At 33.1% G+C, this 20467-nt stretch overlaps 8 protein-coding genes and 1 non-coding gene across 9 annotated transcripts; 7 read left to right on the top strand and 2 right to left on the bottom strand. All coding sequences in view use genetic code 12, as the record gives it.

Moving 5' to 3' along the window:
* Nucleotides 1-257: 257 nt before the first annotated feature.
* Nucleotides 258-2151, bottom strand: RJT21DRAFT_9850 (alkene reductase). The gene has a single exon (XM_064885743.1). It carries the CDS (start codon nucleotides 1754-1756, stop codon nucleotides 524-526), a length of 1233 nt encoding a protein of 410 aa, XP_064740769.1. The 5' UTR covers nucleotides 1757-2151; the 3' UTR covers nucleotides 258-523.
* Nucleotides 2152-2892: 741 nt separating this feature from the next.
* On the top strand, nucleotides 2893-6492 carry RJT21DRAFT_101015 (RNA helicase; the record flags this gene model as incomplete). The annotated part of the gene is made up of 3 exons (XM_064879723.1): nucleotides 2893-3732; nucleotides 3973-4771; nucleotides 4853-6492. The coding sequence occupies 3 exons, from the start codon at nucleotides 2893-2895 to the stop codon at nucleotides 6490-6492; spliced, it is 3279 nt and encodes a 1092-aa protein (XP_064740770.1).
* A 174-nt stretch (nucleotides 6493-6666) lies between these two features.
* Nucleotides 6667-8232, top strand: ALG6 (dolichyl-P-Glc:Man(9)GlcNAc(2)-PP-dolichol alpha-1,3-glucosyltransferase; the record flags this gene model as incomplete). The annotated part of the gene is made up of 1 exon (XM_064884456.1): nucleotides 6667-8232. The coding sequence occupies one exon, from the start codon at nucleotides 6667-6669 to the stop codon at nucleotides 8230-8232; it is 1566 nt and encodes a 521-aa protein (XP_064740771.1).
* Nucleotides 8233-9794: 1562 nt separating this feature from the next.
* Nucleotides 9795-9878, top strand: RJT21DRAFT_t5. The gene has a single exon. It is a non-coding gene; the product is annotated as a tRNA-Leu (tRNA).
* A 565-nt stretch (nucleotides 9879-10443) lies between these two features.
* On the top strand, nucleotides 10444-15071 carry BUD5 (Ras family guanine nucleotide exchange factor). Its single transcript, XM_064880573.1, has one exon. The coding sequence runs from the start codon at nucleotides 10537-10539 to the stop codon at nucleotides 15013-15015; it is 4479 nt and encodes a 1492-aa protein (XP_064740772.1). The 5' UTR covers nucleotides 10444-10536; the 3' UTR covers nucleotides 15016-15071.
* Nucleotides 15072-15537: 466 nt separating this feature from the next.
* On the top strand, nucleotides 15538-16753 carry RJT21DRAFT_117071 (uncharacterized protein). The gene has a single exon (XM_064880574.1). It carries the CDS (start codon nucleotides 15684-15686, stop codon nucleotides 16704-16706), a length of 1023 nt encoding a protein of 340 aa, XP_064740773.1. The 5' UTR covers nucleotides 15538-15683; the 3' UTR covers nucleotides 16707-16753.
* A 153-nt stretch (nucleotides 16754-16906) lies between these two features.
* Nucleotides 16907-17886, top strand: RJT21DRAFT_117072 (uncharacterized protein). Its single transcript, XM_064880575.1, has one exon. It carries the CDS (start codon nucleotides 16958-16960, stop codon nucleotides 17837-17839), a length of 882 nt encoding a protein of 293 aa, XP_064740774.1. The 5' UTR covers nucleotides 16907-16957; the 3' UTR covers nucleotides 17840-17886.
* Nucleotides 17887-17897: 11 nt separating this feature from the next.
* DSL1 (Dsl1p) lies at nucleotides 17898-20033 on the top strand. Its single transcript, XM_064885754.1, has one exon. It carries the CDS (start codon nucleotides 18018-18020, stop codon nucleotides 19998-20000), a length of 1983 nt encoding a protein of 660 aa, XP_064740775.1. The 5' UTR covers nucleotides 17898-18017; the 3' UTR covers nucleotides 20001-20033.
* ATX1 (copper metallochaperone) lies at nucleotides 19916-20437 on the bottom strand. The gene has a single exon (XM_064880576.1). It carries the CDS (start codon nucleotides 20280-20282, stop codon nucleotides 20067-20069), a length of 216 nt encoding a protein of 71 aa, XP_064740776.1. The 5' UTR covers nucleotides 20283-20437; the 3' UTR covers nucleotides 19916-20066.
* Nucleotides 20438-20467: the final 30 nt, after the last annotated feature.

The raw sequence follows: 20467 nt of genomic DNA on the forward strand, positions 1-20467 counted from the left end.
GAAGGCTTTTTATCATGCACTGAAGTAAACTCATGTATATCCTATTGACGTTTTGATCTGACCAATTAACACTTAATACATGGATTAAATTATAAGTAATCCTAAATGCTTAGGAAGAGTACACATATACCCTATAGAGTAATAATGGTAAATTTATGCTTTATTGGAACTGTTACTATCCCAAATATGTTTGCTTGTCATTTCTGTATGTTCTTCTGTTAATTCGCAAAGATAATGTCCAAATTCACTTTGACTACTATAATTCCATTCAATTTTCTACTATAATAACGTTTGGGTTTAATGAGTTATAATTTTTAGCAAATTACTAATATTTTGGACAAAGAATTCATGATTATTTAGCTTTTGTAAATTCTTGACATTTTGTCTTTAATTCCTCCTGAATTTATCTTTGTCCTCTTAGGTTTAACTACATATAAAATTTCAATAAACTCCATTTTTTAATCAAATCATACAAGTATATATATATCTATCTATCTATTTATTTATCCAGCATTTAATTCAATTATAATTTGACGTCTTCGATTGCTCTAGCAAGATGTGCAGTTTCTTCTTCTTTATTATAAACAGTATTGTCACCATATTTATTGTAAGTATTGTAACCCCAGTTGTCATGGTTGTAGAAGAGTTCTCTAATGTATGGATTCAATTCATAACCATTAGCTAATCTGTTAACTAAATCTGGGTTGGAAATATAATATCTTGATAAACCAATTAAAGTTCTACTATCGGTAGTATCCTTTTGAATTTGAGTAAATTCAGGAGCATCATAAGTATAATTACCAGCCTTAAGGATAATTCCCTTCCAAATAGTATAAACAAAGTCATTGTTACCGACTTGATCTTCAACAGCAACATCTACAATTCCACTAACTCTTGGTTCAACTACAGAGATATAGGCAAGTTGGTTACCAGCATCAGCTCTCTTTTGTAATTCATGTAAGATATAAGAGTAAGTGGTAATTGGATGTTCTTGACCCTTTTGAGCTAAAATACCTTGGAAAGTAGCCCATGGAGAAAATCTAATGGCAACTTTATTAGCACCAACGATAGAAATTAAGTGATCAATTAATTCCAAAAGGAATCTAGTTCTGTTTTCTAAAGATCCACCATATTGATCGGTTCTATGATTAGTTTCTGGATGTAAAAATTGATCCAAAAGGTAACCATGAGCAGAATGAAGTTCAACATAATCGAAACCTGCTTCAATGGCCTTTTTAGCAGCATTGTCATAAGTTTTATAAATTAAATCTTTAATTTCTTCAGTAGTTAAAGATCTAAGAGTGACACCTTCTTCTTCGGCAGCAGCTTTATATTTTTCACTTTCAAAAATAGGAGATGGAGCAACAATATCTAAACCTTTAGCTTTGAAAACTTTAGCATTGGCAACTCTACCTAAATTCCATAATTGAGTAGAGATAAATGAACCATTTTCATGAACTCTATCAGTGATATGTTTCCAAGCCTTAACGTGTTTATCAGTATAAATACCTGGAACATTAGGATAACCTGAAGCTTGTTCAGAAACAAAAGTACCTTCAGTAATAAGTAAAGAACCAGGATATTCTGATCTTTCACCATAATATTTAAATTCTAAATCAGAAGGAGTATGATCATCTAAAGCTCTAAATCTAGTAGTTGGTACATAGACAATTCTATGATTTAAAGTATTCTTTCCAACTTTAATCTTAGAAAAGACAGTGGTATCTTTTAATGGAACACCCTTAGTAATAGTCATTATTTTTAAAATTGTGATAGATATTTATTTAGTATATTATGATTATAATACTAATTATTAATTATAAATTAAATAAAGAGAAGTCTACATAAATTATAGAGGCATTTCATGTATTTATATATTCAGCAAGTCCTGCTCAGAATTGTGGCCGCCAAAAAAAAAAGCCTAACTCATTGCATCTCGCTAATATAATTGGCATTATTAGTGGGACAAAACCTATTAGGAGGATACATACAATTAACACCGGTGCTTACCAATCGAGTAAAGCCAGTGCGACTACAATAGTAACTGCCTTGCCCTTGCCACGGCTAACGTGATCGTGTTAATGATCTCATGATTATTAATACTATGCCAGATACTAAATCGGAAGTATGACAAAAGAAAAGAAATGAAAAGAAATGTCAAGCTGAAATTTTCCGACAAATGCGTGTCACAAAAACGGACACCGGCTTTAAGATAACTAATGCTATTACCACTTTCAGGTTTGTACGTATTAATAATATGATGCTAGTTGTAGTGTTAGTATATAAATATTCGGGTATGTCCATCTATGACGTTTAATTTATGATGTTTAATTTTATGACGTTATGTACGTGTTACTGCTTTGGTTCTCTTGTGTAATTATGGTTTGAAGCGGACCAATTTCATTAATAAGCATTGGCTGCGGCAATGAGTAGCACAGCCAATTAGGGTAATCTCCGGTTGAGCTAAGTATTTCTCTGTGGTTGAGAATAAGCTTTGTAATTGTAATCTCCAGTATTAATAATGTATATTGATATTCGAAGAAATCCTGTGTTTTATGCTCAATAGGTTGTGTACTGGTAATATTTGCACTAGCAATATTTGCAATATTTGCACTAGTAATATTTGCACTAGTAATATTTGCACTAGTAATATTTGCACTAGGAGTATAGATATTAATTACATAAGTACTATATGAACATGACATTACTGTCTAACTGTTACAGTAGCTTTATTCCTCTGCTGACATTATAAGTATGAAGTATACCATTAAACACTTGTCTCTACTACACACTTCTACTACACACTCACTTAAGCTGCACCTGCGAATATGCCAGATAAACAAAATTAGTGAAAAATTTCACTTTACCCTAACTCCAACACAACTACGAGCCATGTCTACCTTCACATGTCTCACCTGTCAGCTTGTAGCAGATGGACCAGACATCTCCAAGCATTTATCTTCCACTAGACATAAGTCAGTGAAAGCCAATGAACAAGATGAGGTAGTAGTATGTGAAGAATGTGAAGACTCCAATATCCATCAGTTAGCTATTAACCGATATGGACTTTCTGATATGACACTTTTATGTAGTCTATGTTTTGAAAAGGATAAAAGTGATAATAATGAGAAACCTTCGACTCAGTATACATTATCTAATGGAGCTTTCTTTACTAAAATCGATCAATATTATGATTTTAGAGATATACAATGTCAGAATTGCCAACAAGAAGAAAAGTTATATGTAGGAAATCAAGCTCTGACTTCAAAGCAGTACATCTTCTGTATTCGATGTAAAGATCATTTCCCAGCAGATGTTAAGCCGGTTAGTGAAAATGATGACAACTTTCTATTTGAGTTACTTGGTATTCAAGAATCCACTCCTAATAAAAGAAAATCTTCTAGACATCGTAAGGTTCGTGGTAAGGCAGGTGGTAGAGGTAAAAGAAAGCCTAAGCCTATGACAGCAGAAAAGGAAGCCAGAATAGCGCATTATTTCAATAAGAAAGAAACTGTTTCCAGTATAAAATCAGGAACTACAGTGAAAGCCATTGGATCTGTAACCTCATTGTCTGCTAAAGCTAAATTAGTCAATAGTGGGAAATCTAGTCCACAATCTTTGTCCAATTCAAGAAGTGTAACTCCTAAATTTTCTCCAAGGAACTCGAATCTTTCGACTCCTGGAACCTCTACTCCTGTTAAGGATTCCCGTAATAAACCAAGTGGGAAATCTGTACTGAAACCTAAGCAGAAACTCTTAGAATCGGAGAAGTTAGTAGCGAGATTGGAGACTCTAGAATTAGGGTCTGGTCGTAGTGCAGCAAAGGGTACAGCAACCAACGAAGATAAGAAGTCAGATACGGCTAAGCCGGATAAAGCTAAGTCTGACAAAGCTAAGTCAGATAAATCTAAATCTGACAAATCTAAAGCCGATAAAGCTAAGTCTGATAAAGCTAAGTCTGATAAAGCTAAGTCTGATACAAGTAAGCCAACCACGAAAGAGAGCTCGAATACGAAACCTCATAAGGCTGAAGTAACTGGAAGTACAAATGTAACAGGTAAACCTCCAGCTAATACAAAGGACTCTAAGGATAAGTCCAAAGACAAGAAAGATAATAAAGAAAAGAAAGACAAGAAAGACGTCAAAGACAAGAAAGACGTCAAAGAGATAAAGAAAGATCAGTCAGGTACAAATGACAATTCAGGAGTATCTAAAAAGTCAAAGAGTAATACTAAAGATCAGTCCAATGCCAAGAAAGATATAAAGTCCGATAAACCAAAGAAGGATGAAAAGCAATCCAATAAACTGAAGCCTGTTAAGAAAGATGTAATTGCACAAGATAAACCAGCTATCATCAATGGAAACAAAGAAGTTAGCGAACCAGACGATGAAGAGTTACCAGATTCTATTACCAAATATCATCGATCTAAAAAACCTACATTACAATTTACAGATATTGATTCATACTTCAGAGATGTTAGTTTCAATATGTTCTTAGAAGATCAATTAACTAATGATGATAATCTGATCACTGCTGATGATATGGTTATAGAATGGTATGAGGATCAGGATAAAAGAAATACTCAATTCAAAGTTAGTATGCTTCTCAGTGAAGAACTTAAACGAAGATTTATATCACCCAAGATGCGTACAGTTAAGGATGTACCCTTTGCTGTAGGACAAGCCATGTATCTTGTATTGAATAATGAGACTCCCTGGTATGGTACAATAGCTACTTTGGATGTAGCCAAAGAACGTAGTGAAAGTGGTAGTAGAGGTGGTAGAGGTAAAGGTCGAGGAGGAGGAGGTCGTGGTAGAGGAGGTAGTAGACGACCAAACTTTAGAAGACAAGCCAATAATAGTGATAAGATTGTTGAAATAATCATTCAATTATACAAATGGAATGAACAACCTTTACCTAAATCCACCAATGTTCTGTATTTAAAACTTTTACCTGCTTCATTGGCTGTTAGTAGAGTTTTATATGCTATGTCTAGACTTACTAATGCTAGTTTTAAAAAGATGTTACTTGGAAATGATCCTATTAGACAAATTATATTTAAGAATTATTTAAAGTTTTCTAGTGAAACACTTAATGAATCTCAGAAAGTAGCTATTCAATCAGTTCTTAATAATGCTATAACAGTATTACAAGGACCTCCAGGAACTGGGAAAACTTCTACTATTTATGAGATTATATTACAATTATTAGATTCTTTACATACTTATCCAATTTTAGTGGTGGCAGCTTCAAATATTGCTATTGATAATATAGCTGAAAAATTAAAACCTAAACATGAAAAGAATATATTAAGAATTGTGGCTGTAGAAAAGGAAAGAGATTATAATAAAGCTCATCCATTAGGATCAATATGTTTACATCATAAAGTTTATGATGCTTTACCTTTACAACATCAAAGTACATTTGATGAAATGAGAAGAGGAACTTTAAAGATTGGTCCAAAAGCATTTAGTAAATTTATGGGAGAAGTAATTGAAGTTAGTAATCAAATTGTTGCTCAAGCAAAAGTTATATTTACTACTACAGTTGTAGCTGGTGGAGGTCAATTAAAATCAGTAGTTAAATGTCCAGTAGTTATTATGGATGAAGCTACTCAATCTTCTGAACCTACTACGTTAATTCCTTTATCAATGCCAGGAGTTGATAAGTTTGTATTTGTAGGAGATCAAAAACAATTAAGTTGTTTTTCATTACTTCCCAGTTTATCATTATCATTATTTGAAAGAATCTTACTTAATGGAACTTATAAGAATCCTCATATGTTAGATACTCAATATCGTATGCATCCTAAAATTAGTGAATTTCCTAGAAATCGATTTTATGGTGGATTATTAAAAGATGGGATTACTGAGGAAAGTAGAAATTATTCTACTATTGATAAAGATCCTGTCTATTTTTGGGACACTAAGGGTAAAGCTCCAGAAGAATCTGTTCGTAATAGACTTCGTGAAGATCATGGTTATACTTATACTAATAGAAAAGAAATTGAATATATTATCCAAGTTGTTAAGAGTTTGATATATGAAAAGGGTATAAATCGTTCAGATATTGGGATTATTACTCCTTATAGTGGCCAGAGAGATTTAATTTCTTCAGTACTTGTTAAAGATGAACTTATTAATCCCGAAAGTAATGAATTAAAAATTGAAGTTGATATTGATGATATTACCAATGAATCTAAACCAGTAACTATTCATATAGTTAATGATATTATGATAGCATCAATTGATGCATTCCAAGGTAGAGAAAAGAATTTCCTAGTAATGTCATGTGTTAGAAGTAATAAATTAGGTAAGATTGGATTCTTAAGAGATGAGAGAAGATTAAATGTCGCATTAACGAGAGCTAAGTATGGATTAATTATGATAGGTGATGTCCATACGCTTAAGTCAGGTGACGCGTTATGGAAGGAGTATATGGAATACTTGGAATCCAAGAAATGGATCCATACAAAGGAATTCCAATACTAAATAGAGTCATAGTATATATATTTATTATATGTGTATATTAATTATGTGGTGTTAATTATGCGCGCTCCTATCAAGCATCCATGCCGCAACCATAATTAACCTTTTTTCACCTTATAAGTGTCCACTTTTATACAAGTCGACTCATGTAATACTTGTCAATTAACTCTGTATGCCATGGCCAGAGGCGGAAAGAAGAAGCTGGCAACCAGCCGGAAAGTTAACAGTCAATCGGCAACAGTAGTGAAGCCCAAACAGCAACAGAGTATCTTTAAAAAGTCTCCTGTACATGATCTTTTACATAATTTTCAAAGAGTACCTGATCAATGGGCTGGTAGATATGTACTTGTAATGTCAGCTGTTATATTAAGAGCAGCCATTGGACTTGGAGGATTTCTGGGATATAATGTTCCTCCAGTATTTGGAGATTTCGAAGCTCAAAGGCATTGGATGGAGCTTACAATTCATTTACCAGTATCTGAATGGTACTTTTTCGATCTTACATATTGGGGATTAGATTATCCTCCATTAACAGCATATCATCTGTATATTCTTGGTAAAATAGGTAGTTTTATTGAAGCTAGTTGGTTTACTTTAAATGAATCTCGAGGCATTGAAATTGATGGAATTAAATTTTATATGAGATTTACAAGTATTGTTAGTGAATTAATTTTTTATATTCCTGCCGTATTATCAATTGCAAATTCTATGGGAAAGAAATTTAATTTAAGTCGAATGGATCAAATTATAATCTCATTAATTATTATAAATCAACCTCATTTAATTTTAATAGATCATGGACATTTCCAATTTAATTCAGTTATGTTGGGATTATTTCTTTATTCATTAATTGAATTAATTAAGAAAAATTATATGATGGCAAGTGTTTGGTTTATTGCATGTATAAATTTCAAACAAATGGGATTATATTATTCAACTTTTATATTTGTATTTATATTAAGTCAATTAAAATCATTTCAAGAATTAATCCTTGTGGGATTTACTGTTATATTAACTCAATTAGTTATTTTATTACCATTTATTGGCGATAGAAATAATCTTATACAAATAGTTACAAGAGTATTCCCATTTCATAGAGGTTTATTTGAAGATAAAGTAGCTAATTTTTGGTGTACTACTAATGTTATTGTTAAATATCGAGAATTAATTGATCTTCAAAATTTATCAAAAATTTCTTTAGCTGCTACTATATTAGCATTTACTCCTATAAATTTAATGTTATTCTTTAAATTAAGAAATTCAAAACATTTAACTAGAGGTTTAATTTATGGATTTGCTGGTAATTCTCTTGCATTTTATTTATTTTCATTTCAAGTTCATGAAAAGAGTATTTTAATTCCTCTTATACCAGCTACTTTAATCTTATTAATAGATCCGACACAAATCGATATAATTCAGTGGGTAAACAATGTGGGAACTTTTAGTTTATATCCATTATTAAAAAAAGATGACTTGGTATTACAATATGCCGTAAGTAATTTCTTAATTAACTGGTTAATTGGTCCTAAATTATTATTATCTAATCAAAATCTTCTTTGGAGTATAATAATTAAAGGTACATACTTATTAATGATTATATGTCATATATTAGATTATGCTATAATTCCACCTGCTAGATATCCTGATATATGGGTAGTTTTTAATATTGGAATATCTTTCTTAGGATTTTCCTTATTCTTCTTATGGTTGAATTATAAAGTTTATAAGCTTAAGGTTGAGTAGTTGTTTAATTAGAAATCAAAAGAGTCTTTAATAGCTCAAATACTGCTAATGTTATTGTAATTGTAATATACAAAAGTAATTATAATATATGTTAATAAATCTTTTTTGCAGTTTTCTCTCGAAATTTTGAAACAATTATAGATTACTATAATTATTAGTATGTTTTAACAGACATGGAGCTATATATAAACATCTGACAATAAAGTGAGAACAAGAATAGTTACTTATATAAGCAATAGAGAAATGTTATATGAAAAGGACTAAGGGCCAAAGGATCATATACTGATATCTCCTCCCTCAGGCTCAATTTTACTTTCTCTATGGCTCTTAAGCCTGTATCAACTCAAAGCTTTAAGTTTCTCACTCAATATGTAATAACATAACCATCGAAAAATAGTACAGTACCCTACTTAAAGAATTATCATACATATTCATATTTGAAGTAAGTTGAGTTGACATGGTTGCAAAATCTTCTAAATTAGGAAAAACTTTCCTGCATATATGTTTTTTATTAAAGATACATATTTTAGAGTTACTGGAAAATGATTGATATTACATGCCATAACTGTAGGTATTCATTATATATTTTGCTGCTCTTATTCGCTATATTCCTCCTATTGTTTCCACTTCTTTCTCTGCTTCCTTCTCTCCCTCCTTCTCTGATTCTCTCTTTGCTTCTCTTTCTCTCTTTCTTCCTCCTTCTCTTGCTCTTTTCTTTTATCTCTTTCTTTCCTTAGCTTATCAATATAAGGACCAATAAGCCCATGGTTATCGAGACATGATGCAGATGTATGGTCACCCTGTGTATCACAATATAAACAAGGGGCAACTTTACAATCGTGCCGTATATGGTCTGTTTTATGACAGTATTTGCAACAGGCTAAGTAAGAAAGCAATTCAACTCTTGATCCAGGAGGTGAACTCTTTCTCATACCATAAGGCATAGAATTATCTGGTAAATCAACTACTACTTGAACTGAAACTATATTATTATGAACCTTTGTCGAAGTATATGGCGCCTTTAAAAATTTTGTATGCTTTAAAATAGTAATTTTATTCTCTCTGAAGTGCAGTGAAACGGTATCTGAACCGGTGAGTCCATTTACCGGGGATAGAACAATAAATGCTTCTCCAGTCATTCAATAAAGTATAAGAAAATTGATCGATTCTTATACTAATTGATACGACTGTGATCGAACAATTATTCAGGAACCAAATTTAGTTTCGAATACGAATAAACTCTAATGATAGATAATATTATGGATAATATTTGCAATATTCTGATATCCGAATAATCCGCCTTAGACTTTTATTTTTTTTGTGACCAAGTATGTATTCACCCTATACACTATAAAATTATTTATACAATGGTTGCAAAAACAACTGAGACAAGTGAAAAGTTTCATTTCAGCAGAATTATTAGACATAAGATGTGGAGATAGAGCTGGCGGAAAATCCCTGCATACATTCTTAAAATCCTGCACACAGACCAATATATCCTGTATATAATCACATAAATGAAATCTAATTTTGAGAAACTCATCATTAATTTTCATTCAATTGGAGGGTTGGCCGAGTGGTCTAAGGCGGCAGACTTAAGATCTGTTGGACGGTTGTCCGCGCGAGTTCGAACCTCGCATCCTTCATTATTTTTTGTAATATAACTTTTTGGTATATAACCAATATTCTTTTATTTTTATTAGTAAGCTCGAAAGTATTAAGCTTTAATAACGCGTAAGTATCATAAGACTATGGCGGTAAGATACAGAGTAGAATAAGGAGGAACTATACGTCAGAACAAAAACGGAATACAATTGAACAGAAATAGAAACAGAAAATGACAAACGCGTACGTTTTTATTTTTATTTATTTTTTACTGATGCATAATAAATTTCAGTGTGATACAGTGGCCGTAGGGAGGGAGAGAGAAGTTAGGAGATAGGAGTAAGTTACGAGCCAGTAAAGATATAGTTAACGACGGAAACAGAGATTGACTCAACCAGTCAAAGTCAGTTTCTAAATGTATCTAACTATGAATGACTCTGATTCCGCCATCGTAGTCGTAGTATTCCGGATTATAACTCTTAGTTGTGTTTATCTATATGTCGGTTTCTGTTTATCAGCCGCAGTGTCACCGATTATTATTTATGTACATGTCTCATTTATTTAATTTAATTTTTTAACTTTTATTCATTTTTTTCTACCGAGCACCAAACGACTCGGTACATTTCAGTACCCTAAAGTAAAGTACTGCAACGAATACCGATAACGAATAGTATTACCAACTAAATCTATAAAACTATCATGTCCAGTCAGGGCCCTCTAAATGGTAATTATAATGGTGCCCCAAATGGTCCCCTAACTGCTCCCCTAAATTCTCATTTCAGTACTTCTTCCAGCGTATACTCGCCTGTCGAATCTGAATTCCCCTTCCACCAGCAGCAAATTGAAGCCCTTAACGAAATAGAAGAATTAGATCCTCACGAAGTCGATTCCGATTGGGACGACGATGAACCTGCTTCTTCTTCATCCCGAGGTATTGCTACTGAAGAACTGAATCAAACATTTCAAACATTTATGACGGCTAGAGGATTAGACTTTAGTGAGGATGAATTATCCAATACCTCCCATCAATTCCCTGTAGCCAATCCAAGTTTTGATTCGATCAACCGATCATTACTCAATACTGATACGGTTAATGAAAGTTATCATGATGAAGATAAAACACCTAAATTACCTCAGAATGGTTATGCTAACGATAATGGTACTGACTCAGTAGACGATAAGACTCCACTTATGAATACTGAAGGCTTTGACGCATCACCCAGCCCTCATCTCCCTCAACAGGAGCTTAGTTCAAAATTCCAACGACTCTCAGTAACTCTTCAACATACAACTGCTTCGGGTGACTCTCACCAATTCATGAATACGTTCCAACAGAATGTTAATCGACTTTCCAAACCAGGTATAGCACCTACGAGTCGTTATTATAATAAGATTGAACAATTCCAGGCTGATGATAATACCGATACAGAATCGGCATATATTCGTGATGAACAAGCATCTCAAACCAGTAGCACTAGTCAACGATCAAGTGTCATTAGTCAAAGCAGTAATATCGACCATCTATCAACCACTCAATCTACTCAGTCTACCACCAGTAGTTCACTGGCCTTTGTATTCAATCAAGATTCAGGTTCTAGCTACAATCTTCGAGGTTCTCGAGTATCACCGGTAAAGGCTCAGACACAAACATCCACGTCTTCTTCTCCAGATGTGCCTATCCGTCGAGACTTGATTAGTCAATTTGAAAAGATTTCTTCTAATAAGGACTTGCAGAATATGACTGAACAGGAAAAGAATGATCTTTTAATTGCTTCTAAGAATGGTCTTAATATCTCGTTTGCTGAATCAGAACCTCAACCTTCTACGACCATCACCAAAACCACCACCAACTCCACTACCAACTTAGCGGAAGATGATGATTCAGATTTATCATCCTTATTCATTAGAGCTCTTCATCCCTTTGACTCACTGACTTTACAATCGGAATCTGATGCTTCTATTTGCCTTTCATTCGACAAGGATGACTTGGCATTTGTCCATACCATTGATGATTCAGGTTGGGGAGAAGTTACTCTTGTGGATTCCCTCCAACGTGGTTGGATTCCTATGAATTACTTTGAAATTGCCATTGATGAACCTGAGGCTATCCCTAATAGTAGCTACTTAAAGCCTCTCTTCCATTCATGTGCTAAGTTCCTTATGAACCCTCTCAGTCATCAGAATCGAAGAGGTAAGTATACCTTTTCTATTAGAACTATTAATGCTATTCGTGATGGGGTACGACTTCTTCTTCAACATACCGATTGTCTCTCCCGATCCAATGAGATTGTCACGAAGAGACCAGTAGTTCGTAAGTCTCGGAAGTCGTTATTGGCTGATTGGTATAACTTAATGGTTAAGGCCAATGAATTTAAAGGTACATCCAATTTCAATAAGATTGAGATCTTGACCCTTATGATTTATCAAGTGACTCGTAAGGCAGTGACATTCCTTCAGATCTGGTCCATTGAAAGTAGAGAACTTCTTGGTAATGCTACTACCAAAGAATCAGATATTGGTGCGTATCCCACTGTTGCCAGTCCTCCATTGGCTAAGCATAGAATCACTGAAATTAATGGAATCCTTTACTCATACTTGGGTCTTATCATTGGTCGTCTTGACTTGATTGAACATAACCCGGTGGGTTGTGATACCCTTGAAACTATGGCCCATCATATCATTCTTCTTCTTCGAGAACTTCTTTTCATCTCCAAGCTTGGACTGGACTTTTCTCATGAGAAGCCTGCTGATTTGGATGGATCATTAGATTCGCTCTTATCACTTGTTAGTGACTTGGTAACCCTGGTAAAGAATTTGGTGGTAAAGACCCTTAATGAATCAGAAGCTGATAAGCGGAATACAAGTCTTATGCCAAGTACTGATACATATTATTATACCCCAGAAGGTGGAGATTTAATTCAAATTGCTTCGAAAATGATCAAGTCTATTGCTACTACCATAATGTCTATCCGGAGATTATTGGAAGTGACGGGCGACTTCAAGCTCAGTGCCGATAGATCGTATCCTGACTATACGGCCATGAAGATTGATCCTGAACAATTCATCAGACAGTGTTCGGTAGGTATTGCCTCCCATACCAATACCAATACCAATTCCAGTTCCAACAATTCCAATACCTCCAATAGTAATGCCTTTAGACCAGTCCAGAGATCTTCTAAAAAGGCCAATCGATACTCGATGATCCGATCAGGAAAGACTGGTGAATTGGGTCTCACTTCCACTGGGGCTTCATTACTTCAAGATGTATTGGGTACTGGAGATGGTGAAGGAGATACTAATTCACCATTCTCTGTATCCATTCCTGCTTTTGAACCATATACCAGTACTACCACCAGTACCACCAATACTACTACTCCTACCACTACTAATGCTGAAGATATCAATAATGAACTCTTGGTTGATCGTAATGGTAACTTACTTGGAGCCTCTTTCCATGGCCTTGTGTATACGTTGACTAACGAAACATCTCCTCCGGAATACTTCTTTGTATCGACATTCTTTATCTGTTTCCGAACATTTGCCAATGGTATAGACTTTATTGAAGAGATGATTACTCGATTTGATATGGCTCGTAATATCACCAGCAATGCTCATGGTCATACGCGAGCCGATATCACCGCTGAAGTTCAATTGAAGAAGAGACGGAGACTCATTGTTAAGATGTTCCAAATTTGGATGGAATCATATTGGAACCATGAGTCAGACTATAGTTTATTGACAACTCTTATTAATTTCTTTAATGAAGGTATAAGTCAATATCTTCCCCTTGAAGCCATGAAATTGATTGAAGTGGCTGCTAGACTTTCTACTAAACCACTCATTGAAAACCAGATCCAATTAAGAACTGTTCCTCGGTATGCCGCTCAAACTCAATTGGTTAATAGAAGTATCACCATTGCTCGATTTAAGAGAAAGAATTCCTTCTCCAGTCATAATGGTGATGGATCACTTTCTAATCGATATTCTATGGTGGATGGTTATGAATTATCCAAGATTAATACCAATTCATCAACCACTAGTTCCTTAAAGTCTATCTCCTTACCTATGCCATTGGGAATTGGTAATCAAACATCTTCATCGAATTCATTACTCACCAAGAATCAATTCCAAACCATTGAAAGAGTCAATAATACTTATAGACAAATCCTTACCACTAGTTGGTGTCCTCAGACAGTACTTGATGCTCCAGAATATATCAGTCTAGATCTTGGTACTTTATTACCTAATTGGTTCCAAGTATGTGATCAAACATGGGTATTATCCAACTATAGACCCAACTTGTTGGACTTTAATGGATTGGAATTGGCTAAACAATTAACCATTATTGAATCATCCATCTTTTGTTCTATTAAACCAGAAGAATTATTGAATGAAAATTTTACAGCCAAGAGAGCATACTTACGTTTGGCTCCTAATGTTCGTCAATCACTTTTATTCACTAATTGTTTATCTGGTTATGTTCTTGAATCCATTCTTCAACCCAAAATCAATCAGAAACTTCGGGTTAATATGATTAAAACTTGGTTGAAAGTGGCTATTTCTTGTTTATACTTGAGGAACTTTAATTCATTGGCTGCTATCATTACCTCTCTTCAATCACATTTGATTACTCGATTAGATAAACTTCGAGAGGACTTATCGGATAAGTATACCGAACTCTATGATTATTTGGCTACTATTATTCAACCTGATAAGAATTATCATGTATATCGTACTAAATTAAAGAACTTTTTAGTATCGAATGATTATAATATCCCTATTGTTCCTTACTTTTCCCTTTTCTTACAAGATTTGACCTTTGTCACAGAAGGGAACCCTAATTATAGAAAGGCCAATACATTTTTAAATCAGAAATTGATCAATATCGATAAATACTTGAAGATTACTCGTATCATTGCCGATATCGAAAGTTTACAAATTCCTTATACTAAGTCTTCAACTACGACCAGCACTAAGGAATTAAAGAGATCTAGTATCTTTTTAAATAATAAGCTTAATGGTGGTCCAGAACCTGAAGACTATAGCATTGTTTCAGTACCCAGCTTACAAGAGTTGATTTTATTAGAATTATGGAAGGTATGCCAATTAAATAAAGCCGAAGAGGATCGTGCCTGGAAATTGAGTTGTACCATTCAACCTCGAGACATTTCTAACTAATTGTATAGATTTAATGTACTATTATGAATGTTTAAGTCCTATGTGGTAGTAGTGCGTGTAGACATATCAATTTCATTACTCTTTGTCATAATAAACATTCACTTTATACATACAAGTGACAGTAGACTATTTAGCCAATAGGTGATAATAAATCGCCAACTAAATTATTTGTACTATTATCCAATTCAAGTTACATTTCAATAGGGGTCTGTTGATACCTCAATAACCCCCATAATTGTGTAATAGCACTATACTCGGTGCTATCTTACATTATGGCTTTGCAGCTTAAATTATGATTGGTTGCAAGTTGAGCGGAATAAATTTTGCAGTAAATTGCGAAATACAAAAATGTCGTGCGACACTACTAAATTGATCTATCTACGTATATTATACTTCATAAATAACATATACAAATTTTACCTATTAAAGCCTTAGTTAAATGTACACCTTCAAGATCAAGAAGCTTACTTGCTTCAGTCTGAGTTATGAGCAGATTTAAATTCGCTGGACTGAGTTTGTATGGTCAAGTAGTTAGATATTTACTTCTTTGCAATACGCGTGTCTTTATATTTTTTGACCCATCTATTTATTTTCTGTCGTGAGCCTTTATCTGCGAAATAAACAACAATAACAAACAAGTAGAAGAAGTACAATACAGAAGAAACAACATGTCTCTAGATACTATCAGGAGTGAAGTACAAGAGTCCAAACTGTACTATATTTTGTCTGCCCAAGATGAGTTCGAATCGTCTACCAATATCAATCCCAAAGTGATTGAAGAAGAGTTGGCTTACAAGAAGCATATCTTCTCTAAACTCAAGTTCTTATATTTAGAACAAGAGACTCGTGATAAGTTCTTACGTCGAATCAGTGAAATCTCTAGTGATGAGCTTGAACAACTCAATGCTCTGGATGAGTTGAAGAATATAGAACAGGAAACTATCGACAGCAAGGTCATACTAAAGGAGTTGAAGAATACTATGAATGAAAGAATTTCCGACTTGCAACAGCTCTGTACCACAAATATGGACTTATACAATGAATATACCACCAAGAATAATCAAACTCAAGAAGTTATCCACCACATTGATCAATTAAATACAGACATAGATGGTCTACTAAACGAATTTGAAGATAAAGAGCTTATAGATCAGCTCAGTACCCAAGAAACATCGGAAGACAGTAATATTGAATCGATCCGTAATAGCAAACAATCCATGGTCAATGATGAAAGAACACGAATGCAGGACTTGGATACAGAACTCGAATTACTGCGATCAACCTTAAAGTCCCATGAACAATCCATACAACAATTACAGGCCAAATTGGATGAACTACAGCAAGTGGCAGACAAGTATACACAAGACCATGAACCACAGGCTCAAGTCCACAACCAAAGGTTGGTAGATAAATACCAGAACTACGCCAAATGGTGTAAAGAGATGAATGATATACTCGTGCGACTCACAGGCATTGACGATGTTAAGCTCAAACTAACCAATAAGAACAACTTTTGTTTGGTGATCCAACAAACTAAACGAATAATCTACACACGCGACTGGAAGATTATCAACATGGACGGTTTTAATGACTGTCAACCCTTCATCAATCGCGTCAACGTATTGACCTTATCAGAAGATCAGTTTCTACAAAAATTAGCTGAATATGTACGCAGTTACACTTCTAAATAGAAATACATACTTTAAGCACTAAACTATTTTTTCGCTTAGCCTCTCTTTTATAACCCTTACATGCTCCTGGTGGCTGCCAATTTTATAACTCTCCGGATTTTCGTGATACTCTTTTTTCCTGCATAGACCCCACGAACTTCCATCTTCCTCGGCACAGGCAGACCAACTATAAATCAACAAGCACTATCATCTATATCATCCTCATCACTATCACTACCACTATCAATAGGCATAGATAGCAGTGGTTAAGTATGGTCAGTAGTATCACGACCGTAACCAATCCCGACACAAACAATCGAGAGATAATCGATCGATTAATCACTCTAGCCAAGCAGGAACAAGAGAGAGGTAATAAGTCAGTAACTCAAGATAAGATCAATAAGTTATCGCAATTCTTGGCTGAACAATCTTTACATAACAAAACCAGTAAATCTGCAAAGTCATCTAAGTCATCATTTGAAAAATATAACAAACTTCCATCAGTACCTAAACCCAAATACTCACCATTCTTTAATAAATTTGACTTGAGTAAATCAGTATCGAATTCATCTTCACCCAACAATAGTCAGATACTTAAAGGTAATATTAAGAGGAAAATACCCCAAAAGCCATCCAACAAGAAATTCACCTGGAAGAAATTAGAGAATATCGTTATAGAAATTCTCGAGAATTTAGCTAATTTATTAGATAACTTACATTTATTTTCAAGACTCCCAATGTTTCCGCAAACTTTAACATCATTATTAAAGCATACCAATAGATTATGGGTACTTATTCTTATATTCCTCATAAGAAAAACCATTTCGCAATTACTAAATGTCATTCGTAAAGAGAATAAAGTTAAAGTAGAGTTAGATATATTAAATATTAAAACAAAGAGTAATTTGAATAATGATATTAATAAAAAATATAACAAAGTATTGAAAGATTTGAAATTTGATAAAATGATGTTAATCATTGAACTTGTGGGGAATTTTCTTGATTTAGCCTTTAATACTATAGAACTCTATGGTTTACCAGTCCCAGATTGGTTCATGAGTGTACTTAATTTCTCCAGTATGGCCATGACTGTATACAGAATGAATAAGGATGACGAATATATTGATGATGACATAACTGAAGATTTGCTTTAATTAATTCTTAATTAATACTTATATAATAATATACATATGTCCTATAATTTATATAAAAGCTTTATGTACTGCGGTATGGATCTCTATCCCATAATAGACTGAGTCGGGGTTTGACATTTTAAAATCGAATACGTACAGCAGTTCAACTCTGCTTAACTGAAATACCCACTCCACCACCATGTCCATTGAAAGTCTTCTTTCAGAGAATCGAGCTGAGTTGGAATCTATTGACATCCATTTGAACAATACTTTCATCACAATTTCTAAGCATTCCTTACTAGAGAATGAACAATTTATAAGTAATTTCCATCAACCCAAGAGTCATACTGAAGCCAAAGACACTAGAAGTATAAATCAATTGAATCATCAATATGAGGAATTAGAGTCGAACTTACAAGATTTGAATAGACTTCAATCAACCTATAATCATTATCAAGAAATTAAACAGTTGGTTGATAAAGGCAACCAATTGAATCTATTGGATTTTCAACAATTATTTACTTTATTTGAAGATAGTAGTAAATATTATAAGACTATAGAAGATGATATACTTATTTACAATATTGTTCATAAATCTATCGATACATTATATGAAACATTTGTAGAAATATTAAACAATTATTTATTAACATTATTACCTAATGAATTTACTATTGAGAATATCAGTGGATTACAAGAATTCAATAAATTATTAATTAAGAATAATAATATTAAATTGAAAAACTATACAATACTTCGAACCAAATGGGATCAATTGGTTGAATATATTCTTGTCAATAATCATCATTTAGATTTGGATGATTCAAATCTAGATATTGATTTAGTATCAATAAAATTATCGACTAATGAAAATGATAAACAATTTATTAAATCAGTATCAAACTTAATTACATTTCTTAACTATGTAGGAAATGATTCCATCAAGCATTATATCAATTCAAAATTGAGTACATTATTTGTAAATAAATTATCTATTCAAATTAGTTCCATCAATAATGATCCATCTCATATAAGTGAATTAAATCAATTACTAACGGTTAGTAGATCAAGTGGATGGAATGTTCTTGTAGGATTTCAAGAAGGTCATAAAATTGAAGACAATTTGAATAAATTATATCATGATTGGATAATTGATCAGTTCATTGATGAATTAAGAAAAGTTTTTAAAGATGAACAATTAATAAAGAATATAGACAATGAACCTGAACCTGAACCTGAACAAGAAGATGCAACAGGAAAAGCTTCAAATTCTTCTGCTACAGATGATGATGGATGGAATGACGATGCTTGGAATGATGATGGATGGGATGACGATGACGATGATGATACTAATGGGAACAAAAACAATAACAATAAAGAAGATACTGTTGGTAAGAAAGATGGAGTTAAGATCTCACAGTTATCAGATGAGATCATTAATATAATCAAAGAATTTGAAAGTCAGTCAACAGATACAAAATACTTGATCAGTACGATCAAATCATTATCATTGGTTCGGTATCCACCTATCAATGAATCCATATTAATTTATAATGATTTGAATTACATTAGTAAGAGTATCAATTCTGATAATTTAAAAAGATTTACAGAATCTATCTGGAATCAGAATTTAGTTAATATCTATCAACAATTGAAATTAGTATTAATATCATTAAATTTAGATAGTACTCTTGAAGATGCTGGTAATGAAGATGATCTCGATGATTATAACCTCAACCAATTGAGTCTTATCTATTCCATCTTCAATTCTTTATACAATGATAGTGATTATAAACAGCTCAATCCACCCAAATTCAATCATTTAATTAAAGATATCATTGACTTTTTGAATAATTATCTTGTATCTATAATATTATCATTAGATGATATACCGGAATATCAATCAGTAAAGCTTTGTAAAGTTATTGATTCAATTAATAATATTACTATTCCATTTATAACTCATGAACAAAAGGAAGAAATCCTGTCATATCATCGATTAGATAACTATAAATTCCTAATTAAGAATCATTTACGAGATATTATGGATAGATTTAATGATGCAGAATTCTTTGATTTAACTACAGAAGAATTAGTTACCATGATTAAAAAATTATTTATTCAAAGCACACTAAGGGATGATTACATTGAAGAAATCATCGAAATTAGAAACCTTACCTAATCTAATCCCATCTAACATATATAATGTATATATATATATATATAGCCATAAATTCAATTGTCACCCTTAGGCAACAATTTTACCGTCATTGATCTTTTTACCAGTCTTGGCAATTGTATTGTAGATAGTGTCATAGTCCAAATTAGTTACCACATCAACCGATTGCTTTTCTAATGAGATGTCTAATTTAGATACTCCATCTAATTTACTTAATACCCTATTTACAGCTCCCGAGCAGCCTGAACATGACATAGTAACGTCAAAATGATATTGGTGTGACATAGTTAAAAAAAATATGGATATGGATAAAGTAGTAAAGTAGTACTAATTATATTTACAGAACTTTACTGAAGTTGTAAGTCCAGTTGAAACAAATGACGAAGTTGTAGGGATATTTATATAGCTGATGAAATAGATAATTTGTAAGCCAGCCATAGTGAGAAATTTACAGCAAAAAGATCGCAGCG

Source organism: Scheffersomyces amazonensis (genome assembly GCF_036850825.1).
Source record: "Scheffersomyces amazonensis strain UFMG-HMD-26.3 chromosome Unknown RJT21scaffold_1, whole genome shotgun sequence".
Lineage (NCBI taxonomy): Eukaryota > Fungi > Ascomycota > Pichiomycetes > Serinales > Debaryomycetaceae > Scheffersomyces > Scheffersomyces amazonensis.